Below are 12541 nucleotides of genomic sequence, written 5' to 3' on the forward strand. Positions count from 1 at the left end.
CGGGGAGCAGCCTTCCAAACCTCAGTGCAGCAGGCAGAGTGGGGGTGGCCCTTCTGGCTCTGAACTGCCCCTCACCTGGCAAGGGGGTTCACATGCCTTTAGGTCATCGTCTGCAACCGCCTACCCCGACAGCATCGGGGTGGGAGCCCCATCCGGCTGCAAAAATGACGCAGCCCCTGGATCGCACAGAACTCGGAAGGCGCCAGAACCAAATCAGGTTAATTTAAACGGAATTTGAAGCAGAAAAAAAAAACCCTAATAATGAATAATAATCAAAGTAATTAACTATCGACTCAACGAATCAGGGGACCTCGCCAGCGGGTGCGGCAAATCTCGAAGGACTCTGGGCTCAACCCATAGACCAGTGACTTCATATGTATTTAAAGGAGAAATAAAGTTGTTATAAAGTACCCGGGAATTGCTGTAATTTTGGGATTTTGAATAAACTGATGTTTCCTGCTGCTGGTTATGAGTCCTCTCCTCGCTGTGAGCTGTTACTCACGACAACGTGCAGACGCGGCCCCCTCGGGGGGGGGGGCTGGTTATATGGGGACCCCTCGCCTGCCACTGGGATGTGACCTCTCTGGAGTGGGGCAGGGAGCTGGGTATACGGGGACCCCTAGCTTGGTGCTGGGATGTGGCCCCTCTGGGGTTGGGGTGGGAGCTGGTTATACAGGGGGACTCTACCCAGCGCTGAGACATGGCCCCTCTGGCATGGGAACGGGGACTGGTTATCTGGGGACCCCTCGCCTGGTGCTGGGATGCGGTACCTCTGGGGTGGAGCGCGGGGGCTGGGTACCCGGGGACCCCTCGCCAGGCGCTGGGATGCGGTACCTCTGGGGTGGAGCGCGGGGGCCGGGTAGCCGGGGACCCCTCGCCTGGTGCTGGGATGCGGTACCTCTAGGGTGGAGTGCGGGGGCTGGGTACCCAGGGACCCCTCATCAGGCGCTGGGATGCAGACCCTCTGGGGCAGGATGTGGAGGCTGGGTACCCAGGGATCCCTTGCTCGGCACTGGGATACGGCCTCTCTGGGGTGGAGCATGGGGGCTGGGTACCCAGGGACCCCTCGCCCAGCACTGGGATGCGGTACCTCTGGGGTGGAGCGTGGGGGCCGGGTAGCCGGGGACCCCTCGCGTGGTGCTGGGATGCAGCCCCCTCTGGGGCAGGATGTGGGGGCTGGGTACCCAGGGATCCCCACCTGGTGCAGGACAGCAGCAATTCTCCACAGGCCTGGCAGGATGGATCTGCCCAGCGTGGGATGTGGCCAGGTCCCGTGGCTGTGGCGCTGCCAGCTGGGCGCCCGAGGGCATTTTATGGGGCACCCCAAATACCAGGCCTTTGGCTTTATTATGCTGAGAGAAGGGAACAAGGGCGTCCCCCAGCCCCACCCTGGGGCATCAGGCACCCCCTCCCCAGCCCTCCCTGGGGCGCTGTAGGGCTCATGACACACACACTGAGCCTCTGGGGTGGCTCAGAGGGGGCAGGGAAGGGGTCACAGAGCTTCTCCCCTCTGGAATGTGTCCCCAGACCTGGCTGAAGTGGGGTGTGGTCATTCCTTTGAGTTAGGGTGACCCTAATTCGCCCCCTGCCCACAGTCCCAAGTCCATGAGCTGATTGGCTGATGTTATATTTGCATATTATATAAATATTTATAAGGCTATGCTATATACGGGGAGGGTTCGCTCCTTCAGCTTTGATTGGCTGCTTGGGCTGCCATTTTCAAAAAAAATAAAGGGAAGTCCCACCCCTCCTCTCAGTTTTTTTTTTAAAAGGTCGCGCCCCTTTGTGGGAAGTGGATCGTGTCCGGCCCTCCCACTTCCGCGCGCGCTTCTCCGCTCCCATTGGCTTCGGCGGCCGTCAATCCGGCATTTCAAATCGCTGTCCCGCCCTTCTCTGCGACCGTTAGGGGTAAACAACCCTGTGCTCTCTCTTCCCCCCTCCCTCCTGCCTCTCAAACCGCCGCCTTCACGCGTTCATATTCAAATCCCGCCAATCGGGCGGATGGCCCCGCCCCTCTCCCCCTTTCCCATTGGCTCCTACCCGTCGCGGACATTCGTTGTCAACGTCCTCCCGGGGAAGGCAGGAGGGGGGGTTCAAACCCCTCCGTTCCACCGGGCCTGATTGGGCGGCCGGGATTCGAAAGGGCGTGGTCGGCCCGGGCCAAAGGCTATAAAGTCCCCTGCTGGGCCCTAGCCCAGCTCCAGTGAGGGTGGGAGGCGATTGGAGAGAAGCCAGGAAGGGGAATCCCTGCAAGGGGGGCAGCCCAGATTTTTTGGGGGGGCAGGTAGAGGGAAAGGGGGGAACCTGGTTGGCACAGGTGGGGAGGGGGGGGCCTGGGAGGAGACCCTGCCTCTCCCCACCCCACAAAGTGAAGGGGTGAGTTCTATAGGGCTGGGGGGTAACCCCCAGATTTAGGGGGTGCCCTACCTGTGCAGGGGGCACCTGGTCTCTGCCAACCTCAGGCCAGACCCACCGCCATGGTGAGTGGTTCTTGCTCCCTTGATCTCTGCTTTCCCCAGGCACCCACCAGGTTATGGGGCAGCAATTTTTTGGAGGTGGTTGATCTGCATTTTGTGGGGGGTGGCTGCCTGAGTCCCCTTAATGGGTTGGGGCTGCTTGCAAGGGCTTATGGGGCAGGCAGGTCCATTATCAAGAATAACAGCAGGTTGGGTTGGGGTTTTACCAGGATCTGGTTGCAACTTGGGGTAGGGTGCACAAGGCATGGAAATTGGGTGGGTCCATTAGCCTTTTAAGGTTGAAATAAAGGGCCTACCCTTGGGGGGCAACTGCATTCAGGGAGTCATTAGCCAAAAGCAATGGCTGTGTTTAGAAATAACGGGGGCCACAATTCGCTTAAGATCGAATGGGTACATTTGGTGTGTTAGGATATTTCATGGGGTGAGATTGGGACACCTGGTTCTTTAAAAGCTGTAGCCGGTGCTTATTTAAAAGGAAATACTTTAATAGGCCGTAAACTTGGGGTGGAAGTTGATTTTTTTTAATGTGCCTTGTTTATTAAACAGCTGCTTTTTAAAAATGTAGGAGAGAATTGGCGCCAATATTAGGGAGGTGAAAGGTGGCTGCATGTTTTTATGGGTTATCGATAAAGGCTGCCTTTTAAAAGAAGTATATAGATTTAATCGGGTCTGACAATCATCAGAAGTGGGTCCAATTTTTGCTGCCTCCCTTATTATCGATAATACTAAAAGCGGCTCCTAAGCTCTGCAGAGTTTTTTAAATCTCTGGGTAACCTGACAACCACGTGGCCTTTCAAAATATCTTCTCTGTTGGGTGCCGCTGTGGGAGCAAGGAATGGTGTTCCAATTTGCTTAGCTCTGTGTTGCATGCTGTTTGTAAGGAGGATCTGAACGCGTGGCAGGTATGTACTGTGCCTCTTGTCTGCCGGGTGATGGTTCGTCCCTGGAAAGGACTGGACAAAAAGTGATCTGCATGTATGAATTTCTTCTACACAAGTCCAGTGGCTTTCCAGACTTACCCTTTTTTTGGACAGCGAGGGATCTGCATGGATGATTTTCTTATACAGGCCTTGCACGATCCTGGTGACTTGTCCTAGTAACCTTTGAGTGTAAAATTATCATTATTTTCATGATGGGTGTTTAAGGGGGGTGGGAAAAGCTGAGGGACAAGAAGTTACTAGCTAGTGGATTTGGATGCTGATCTTGCATGGTTTAAGAATACCTGGTAGGAAAAGTTTTTGGTGGCTGGCTGGCATGTGCCATGGGTCGGGCTGTCAGATTCTAGGGCAGGTATGAAGGGCCTTACACCTCCCTGGGTGCCAAGGATGCTCTTATATCCTGCTTTTCAGATCATCTGCTTATTAACGTTTAGATCTTCCCCAGCCCATGTTTCACCGCCCCAGATCTTGTTGCCGGCAAAGGCCGGGACTTTTCAAAAGCATGTAGTTGTTTTTGGATGCCTGATTTGATTTGATTTTTACCTCCCCACAGGAAAACCAAGAGCCCCCTTTTTGGGAGGGGTGGGGGGAGGGGCTCAAGCCACTTTGGAAAAGCCGCGGCCTAATTTTGAACAGGCCTCGGGTGTGAAACTGGCCCACGGAGAGTTGCTGTTACTAAAAGGGTGTAGGGGTGGCTGCCGAGTCATTTCTTGCTGGGGCATAGCCCCGTGGAGCAGCTGCGGCGTGCGTTGTAAAATGTGTCTGTGCAGCACCGCAGAGCCCTGGGGAGGAACCGTCTGCGGCGGGGAATAATGGCTTAGCCCGGGCGGACAGTCCCAGGCTGGCTTGGAGGAGGGCTTGTTTGCATATTTGTTATGTGGCTTCATCTCTGGATGGTCACCTGCCACGTATGGCAGAGCAACGCTCTTTGAGGGATCCCCCCGTGTTTTCTCGGCGGCAGGGCCTAGCACCGGCCCACGGGGTGTCCCTGTGCTTTGCGGGGTTAACCAGGGATCCAGGCTGGGCAGGGTGATGGCTTTCGGAGCATTGTGGTCCTGGGGGGAACCTGCCTTAGGGAAATCCTGTTTCCGGGCCTGGCCTGCCCTGACCACGCTCCCCTCCTTTAGCCGCAGCTTCCTGGCTTTGCAGCCCCTTTGTATTTACCTTTCAGGGGCTGGATCAAGGAGGCAGCTTCTACCCAGGCTGCTGCCTCCTGTCCCAGGACGCTCCTGCTGCTGGCTTCTTGGCTCTCTTTGGAGGCTGAGGCCATGTCCCAGGCTGGTTGTAAGGGGTGGGGGGGTGTAAAACTGACTTGGTTTGAGATTGGGGGCAGGGAAGGTGCTCGGGGTCCCCTTGAGCTGCTCTGGGGCACTGAGCCTGTAGTGTGTCTCTGGCCCTCGTGTGCTCATCCAGGAGGGCCTGCGAGTCATCCCCATCGGAGGTCTGCTGGGCTGTCCTCTCTGGCATGCCGTGAGTTAGTGGGTCTCCATCGGCGTTACCGCCGAGGGACCAAAAAACCAGGACCTCGGGGGGTCACCCTGACGGCCAGCTGAGCACCCTTAAAGCTTTCCCAGGGCAGCTGGATCTGAGGCTCCTGGCCTGCGGTGCATGGTCAGCAGACCCTGCTGTCTCTTCTGTGATGATGCATCTGATCTGGCATAGCCGAGGCTGAATCCACACCTTCCCCGGGATGTGGGATTTGCAGTGGCTCTGGGGCTGGTTGTAGCCTCTCCTGGGGCTCGTCCCGGCGTGCGACACATCCCATTACCCTGGCAGAGACCTTGAAGGGACTGAAACCAAAATCCACTTCCCTTGAGCACTCCCAGCATCTTCAGAAACCGGGCTTGGCCTTGGAAAACTGGGCCTCCCACCCCCAAAAAATCTTATATAGGGTCCTGTGTCCCTAGCACAGTGGGGACTTCATCCTTGTTAATATGCCTAACGAGAATTGGGGAGGAGGGCGGCATCTTTGGATCTGTCTCCCGCTGGTCAATATCCTTGAAGGCCCCCTGCCAACGTTTAGCTGCTACAGGGCTTAAGGGGGAGGAGAGGCCTGCAGGTTCAGGAAGATGCTACTGCTTGATAGTGTGGGTGTGACAAGCTGAACTGAACCCCCCTAGAGAGGTAGGGTGGGGGGAATTTTGCTCTGCCACTTCTGGGGATGAATCCTGGGCATCGGGTTCCAACTGATCCCCATGGACCAGCCCCTTGAGTAGCCTCGGTAAAGCCAATCTGCGTCCCCGGGTGGTGCCTGCTGGTTTGGGGGGAGACCCCAAGACAGGATTTGTGGGGGGGAAGGAAATCAGTGAGTGGCTGAAGCTGATGGGGCAGCCTCTCCTTTTAATCTCTCTCTGGGTTTCATCTGCACCAGAGCCACTCGCTGCCTCTCGTCTGGCCTTGTGACTCGGTGTGAACGGTGCAGGGGGCTGAGTTAACGGGGGATCCCCTTGGGATCTTGGGGCTCAAAGCCAACCTGGACTGGGCGGCGAGAACGCTGGGAGGGGAAGCCGTGGGCCTGGGAGGGGACAGCTTGGGGGGCGAATTAGGGGGCGCTCTCCTCTGTCGGTGCTGAGCCCAGTGCCCCACTGTGCCTGGCCCTGGCACGCTTGGCCCCTGCTTTTCCTGGGCTCCTCTCCGCTTTCCGGGCCTGCGCGGTTCTGGAGTCCATCGGGCACATCGGCCTGAGCGTAACTGCTGGGCCCCGCTGGAGGGGGTGGGCAGAGGGTGACCCCCCCGGAGCAGGTTATCACTTGGTCTGTGACGCGCTCGTGTCCCTCTCTCCTGCAGAACTCGAACATGGAAAACCTGCCTCCCCACGTCATCCGGCTGGTCTACAAGGAGGTCTCCACCCTGACGTCGGACCCGCCGGAGGGCATCAAGGTCTTCCCCAACGAGGAGGACATCACGGACGTCCAGGTCACCATCGAAGGACCTGGTGAGATGGGGGTGTGGCTAGTGGCTGTAAGGGGGCGTGGCTTTACTCTGGCGCCTCCCCCCTTGCTAGCTGCCACCTCCCCCACTGCATTTAATGGTTCTGCTCTTGCCTGAGGCTGGAGGAGTCGATCTCTGCTTGAAGAGGGCGCTGTGATCCCTGCTCTGACCCTAGTGTGGCACTGGGGGCTTAGTGGGGGGCGCTGTGCTGTAGGGAGCCTGTCGGGCCTCAGAGCACGCACACACCCTGCCCCCGGCACAGACAGGGCCTTCCTGGGGTGCGGGGGTCTTTCATTAAGGTCCCACCCCAGCCATGATTTGCTGTCATCTTCCCCTGCAGCCCGGCGCCCCCTAGCCTCATGGGGCTGTTCTGGGGCCGGTCCCCTCCCAGGGGCGAGTTGGGGGTAGGGACGTACCCTGTGGAGGTGGGGTGGGGGGAGTGGATCCCCTCTCACCCGCTCTGCTCCCTTGGCAGAGGGGACGCCCTATGCCGGGGGCGTCTTCCGCATGAAGCTCATCCTGGGCAAGGATTTCCCGGCCGCGCCGCCCAAGGGCTACTTCCTCACCAAGATCTTCCACCCCAACGTGGGCGCCAACGGCGAGATCTGCGTCAACGTCCTCAAGAAAGACTGGAAGGCAGAGCTGGGCATTAAGCACGTGCTGCTGGTAAGCGGCGGGCCCAGCAGGGGGCGCTCTCCCCGGGCAGGCAGGGCTGGCTCTAGGGTGGCACTAGGGGGCGCTGTGCTGCAGGGCCAGGGCTCAGCAGGGGGTGCTCTCCCCGGGCAGGCAGGGCTGGCCCCAGGGTGGCACTAGGGGGCTCTGTGCTGCAGGGCAGGGGCTCAGCAGGGGGCGCTCTCCCTGAGTAGGCAGGGCTGGCTCTAGGGGGCGCTGTGCTTTAGGAGTTGATCTTTCAGATGAGGGGAAAACCCGAGGCTCTGGGTACAAGATCATCAAAGGGGAGCTGCAGGAGTCACCAAGCCCAGTATTTGCTATGGCTGTTGAAGCAGCCTCTTGGGGGTGGGACGCGGGGGGCTGGGTACATGGGGACCCCTCGCCTGGAGCTGAGACACGGCCCCTCTGGCGTGGGACGCAGGGGCTGGGTATGGGGACCCCTCACCCAGTACTGAGATGTGGCTGCTATGGGGTGGGGCTGGTTATACTGGGGCCCCTCCCTCGGCACAGCAGCCCCAGGTCGGCAGCGCAGAATCCTGCCTCTGAAGCTGCAGGGAGCTTTGGAGGGCACAAGCTGATCACCCTACAGGCTGCCCCCACCCCCTTCCCCCAAGATCTGATACCCCAGGACGGGTTTCCATCAGCACAGCGCCCCCTAGTGCCTGGTGCCAGCTACCCCAGCTGTCTGGCCCCAGAAGGGATTGGCCAGTAGCGACAGAGCAGCGCCGATCGGGTTAAACGTCCCGCTGCCTGGCTGGGAGTTTTCCTAGCTAGGACGCCGGGAAGCTTTAAAACCTTAAAGGGACCCTCTGTTTCAAATGCTGCATGAGCTCACTCCAGCCCCCTGCGTTTCAGGGTCTCCCACGGTCCCCCTCCCTCACATCAGGGGCTCTGGTGTCCCATTCCCCCTGTGCTCTTCCCCCCCATCCTATTATTTCTGCCTGGGTGATGGCTCCAGCTTCCCCCCGGGACGACGGGCAGAGCCAAGTGAGGGGTGACTCCGTGTGTCCCCCGTTTTCCCCCTTCCCATTGTCTAGCTTCCCCCCAAATCCGTTGCCTTCTAGCATGTTAGACATCCCATCTTCCCCCCCCCCCCCCCCATGGAGTCACGTCCACCGTGTTATCTGAGCACCTCAATATACTTACCTCTGCAGCTGGGATGGTGGCAGAGTGCGTCTGTCCGGGGAGGGGGGAATAACCCATCTGGTGGCGTGGCTGCATCCACGCTTCGGGGTTGGGCTGATGTAGCTCTGCTGGTAGTCTCTGCAGCGTAGACACACCTTTAGTCTGTGCCTCAGTTTCCCTGCGTACAACGGGGATAGCTGCCCTGCCCTACCTCTTGTGGGGAGGGGGGCGCCGCAGGGAGGATAAATTCAAAGGTGGTGATGGCCAGATGAGCCCCTGAAATAGTCTGGTCATAAGAAACAGCTGTGGTTAAACTCTGCCTCGTGGGAGGCCGGGTGCAGCGCCTAGCGCTCTGCTCGGAGCGAGCCGGGTTCTGTTCCTCGTGCTGCCTGTTGTCGCGTCCCGTGGCCAGGCCTCGGTTTCCCCAGCTAGGGCTCCAGCGACAGGCCCGCCCCTACCCAGGAGAACGACAGCTCTGGGGGTTTCTCAGTGAGCCGTTCAGTCTGGTGCCGGGGGGAGCAGCCAGGATCTCTGTACAACCCAGAGCCAGAAAGCCAGGCAGGCCCCGGGAATCCTGGCTTTTCGGAGCAGCCGTGGGTTGGATTCCCCGCAGTGGGGGCTGCTCCTGGTGGGAGGGTGGCCGGGCGCCTGGGGACGGGGCTGTTTAGGCCGGGGACGCTCTGTCTTTCTGCACTTGATTGTCAGATACTTCCACAGAATCCCCACAGGCCGGGTGACGGGGGTGGAAGTGACCCACAGAATTACCCCTGCCACAGGCGGCGTGGCCAGGGTGCCCTGTGCTGTGGGTATTCCCAGCCCCCCAGGGGCCATACGGGGTGGATTGGGGCCAGGGTGCCCTGTGCTGGGGCTATTCCCAGCCCCCCAGGGGCCATACAGGGTGGATCGGGACCAGGGTGCCCTGTGCTGGGGCTATTCCCAGCCCCCCAGGGGCCATACTAGGATGGGCTGTGTCTTTGACCATCCCTGAGGCTTCCCCGCCCCCCCCAGCCCGGGTCCCATTAGCGCTGGCATGTGGATGGGCCCCCGGGACGTGTGGAGCTCAGTTGGCGGCGTGGCCAGGGCTGGTACATGCCGCTGAGGTGGGAACGCGGGCGAGTCGCAGCAGAGGGCAAACAACCCGAAATCCCCTCCTGGTGGCTCCGTCCTCCTTCGCTGACACGTTCTGCGACTGCCACGGTTCCCCCTAGAGGCGGTCGCATCTCAGCGCTGGGGCGGGGGCAGGGCAACGGGCGCTGCAGCAACACCAGGTGTCCCACTTGGCAGGAGATGAGCTCAGGGCCCCTCGCCCCAGGCTGTGCCCTGCACCTCAGGTCTGGGAGGCCGCTGTGGGGCCGAGTGTTCGCTGCCGCTGCTTCCCGAAGGAAGGGCCAGAGTCTGTCTGTCTGTGGGGCGCTGAGCGGCTGGCATGAGTGGCCCTAGTGTGGTGGGAGGCCGGAGGAGGGGGGACTGGTGAGAAGAGGAGAACGGGGGGCAGTGCTGGGGGTATGGGGGCCCTGGCGTGGTGGGAGGAGGAGAACGGGGGCAGTGCTGGGAGGGATGGGGGCCTGGCGTGGCGGAGGAGGGGAATGGGGGCAGTGCTGGGGATGGGGGCCCTGGCGTGGCGGGCGGCGGGGAATGGGGGGCCCTGGTGTGGCGGGAGGAGGGGAACGGGGATGTGCTGAGGGGATGGGGGCCCTGGCGTGGTGGGAGAAGGGGAATGGGGGCAGTGCTGGGGATGGGGGCCCTGGCGTGGCGGGAGGAGGAACGGGGGCAGTGCTGGGGGATGGGGTCCTGGTGTGGCGGGAGGAGGGGAACGGGGGGCAGTGCTGGGGATGGGGGCCCTGGTGTGGCGGGAGGAGGGGAATGGGGGCAGTGCTGGGGATGGGGGCCCTGGTGTGGGGGGAGAAGGGGAACACGGGGCACACGGAGGGTATGGGGGACGGTTCACAAGGTGTCCTGGAAATAGAGGGGGCTGGGCAGGTGGCCCCCAGGGGATTGAGGGGGACAAGGAGGCCATGGTGTGGCCCTTCGGAAGTACCAAAGGAGCAGATGCTTTTCGGCCTGTATCCTCTCCGTGTGGCGGGGATTGTGCACACGTACAGCCCCTAGCGCAGCAGGGCCTGGCCTTAGATCTGCCCACCCGGGGCTGGCTGCCAGCTGCAACCTGCTGCCCCTCACCCACCCGCCTGGGCACCTTCCCTGTGCAATCCACAGCGGCAGCAGCGTCCCTCGGGGGCAGCCTGGCATTTCCGGCATTCCTGCGGCTTTTGGCATCCCGTTTCCGGGGGGGAGCGGGGCCCTGGAGAGGGAAGGCCAGGCAGCCTCGCCTCAAGCTGCGCCCGCCGGATTTGCTGCGTCTCTCCTGGAAGCCAGGGCCGAGGCTGGATCCTGTTAACTGCGTGTTCCTTCCCCAGCTCCTGCCCCCCAGCGCTCCCCACAGAAACTGGGTCTCTAGCCGGCAGCTGGGACCCTTAACCAGGAAGCGAAACTGACTAGGGCAGCGGCAACTGACGAGAAATTGCCGTGTTGCTTTTTGCCTGCCTCGATTCTTGGGGTGCTGCGGGGGCGCCCCAGATCTCTAGGCACCTGGACAGGCATGTGGCAGGGTGGAGGTTTGGTACTTGTGGTGGGTGCTTGGGGGGGCACCGGCCTTGTAATAACCGAGACCAGCGGGGCCGCCTGACCTGCCAGCAGAAGGGGCCGGAGTGGAGGGAGCCCAGTGGCACCTCGGCTTGTCGCCTGAAGCTGTGGGGAGCCCCCCACTCAGGTTAACCCCGTCCCCCCTCTGCCCCCCGCAGACCATCAAGTGCTTGCTGATCCACCCCAACCCCGAGTCGGCGCTGAACGAGGAAGCGGGGCGCCTCCTGCTGGAGAACTATGAGGAGTACGCAGCCCGGGCCCGCCTGCTGACCGAGATCCACGCCCAGCCCTCCAGCCTGCGGGGGGCCAGCAAGGACCCCGGCGACCCCTGCTCCTCCGCCGCCGCCCTGGCCGCCGGGGGCGAGGGCCCCATGGCCAAGAAACACGCCGGCGACAGGGACAAGAAACAGCTGGCGAAGAAGAAGACGGACAAAAAGCGGGCGCTGCGGCGGCTCTAGGGGCGCACGGGGGCCTGGCTCGAACCATGGACTTGGGGGGGCGGGGGGGGGGGGGTCCAGGCAGGGTTCTAATAAAACTCTCCCTTTTCCCATCTTTTTGTTAAGGCGCTTTCGTATTTTACCCTTTTTTCAATCTTAAGTTATTTAAGTTATAAAAAAAAAATCTATTAAAGGACTTTTTTCTACCCAAGGGTTAATTTATTCCTTTGTCACTGGGCCATCCTTGATCCTCAGCCCCACCCCCCAACACCCCCCTTTTGGAAGCAGGAGGGGGTTGGCAGTGCCTGGCTTGAGATCTGTTACAGGGACCTGCTGGAGAAGGTGTGAATCCAGCCACCAGGGGGCAGAACTGCCCTGTATGGATGTAACATAGCAGTCCTGGCTCCCAGCCCCCCTGCTCTCACCACTAGCCCCCACTCCCCTCACAGAGCTGTGGGCGGCCCCCTTTCAGCCTCAGAGGCTTGGGCCCCTTTGGGGGCCTGCTGCTTGTGCTGGTTGCCTGCCAAAAAGGCTGCTGGAGGTCGGTGCTCGCTTTAGCTGGTATGTGACAGGGCTGGGGTCCTGCTTCTCCCACAATATCGACCCCCCAGCGCCACCTGAGCGGCTCTGCAGGGGAGGCTGGGATGGGATTGTCAGAGGTGTCTACACAAGACACGGAGGCACGTTAATCCCAATTAAGATGTGAATGTAAAGTGGGTTCATTAAACTTTTTTGTGGATGTTTATTCTGAACCGAAGTGACCTTAATCTGGTTTAGTTTAATTCCCATTGGCAATGAATTCAGATTAAACCAGTCTCCTTTAGCGCTGAGTCAGAGCATCCAGCTAGGGCCCAAATGCAGAGTAACTTGTTGAATTGAAATGGGCAGGGGGGAGGAACTGTCCTGTCTGTGCCGTGGCAGATGCTGTGTCTCTGGGGCTCACCGCTCCAGCTGCCTGGTGAAAGCAGGGGCTATGCGGAGCTGTTAGCTACGTGTCTCTCCTGCCCTGGTGCGGACGGGACAATGTCTCAGGCCATAACTGCTTTGAATCCGGAAGCAGTTTGGAATCTCAAAACCAACTGGAGACAAAGCAGGCTGCTCCCAATGGGGGCGATGGGTCCCCTCACCCCCCTGTGGGCTGGGCAGGTGGGCTGCAGCCCATTAAACCAGAACAGCAAGCGCCATGCACAGGGGTGCTGGTTCCCCTTGATCCTGACCCTGCTATCCTGCCATGGGTCCCCCCACAGCTCTGGCGGTGCCCCTCACTCCCGACCCGCAGCCCCTGCGTTTGATAGCCGTTGGCCCCTGTGATTTAGCTTCC

The 12541-nt window shown here is 60.4% G+C and overlaps 1 protein-coding gene across 2 annotated transcripts; it reads left to right on the forward strand.

Annotated features, from left to right (window-relative positions):
* The first annotated feature begins 2283 nt into the window (after positions 1-2283).
* UBE2S (ubiquitin conjugating enzyme E2 S) lies at positions 2284-11426 on the forward strand. 2 transcript variants are annotated; one of them, XM_039510528.1, is made up of 4 exons: positions 2284-2480; positions 6203-6350; positions 6822-7012; positions 10942-11426. In XM_039510528.1, the coding sequence occupies exons 1-4, from the start codon at positions 2478-2480 to the stop codon at positions 11239-11241; spliced, it is 642 nt and encodes a 213-aa protein (XP_039366462.1). In that variant the 5' UTR covers positions 2284-2477; the 3' UTR covers positions 11242-11426. The 2 variants fall into 2 exon arrangements, with proteins under 2 accessions (XP_039366462.1, XP_039366463.1); XM_039510529.1 differs by lacking the exon at positions 2284-2480 and adding an exon at positions 2695-3379.
* Positions 11427-12541: the final 1115 nt, after the last annotated feature.

Source organism: Mauremys reevesii, linkage group 22 (genome assembly GCF_016161935.1).
Source record: "Mauremys reevesii isolate NIE-2019 linkage group 22, ASM1616193v1, whole genome shotgun sequence".
NCBI lineage: Eukaryota > Metazoa > Chordata > Testudines > Geoemydidae > Mauremys > Mauremys reevesii.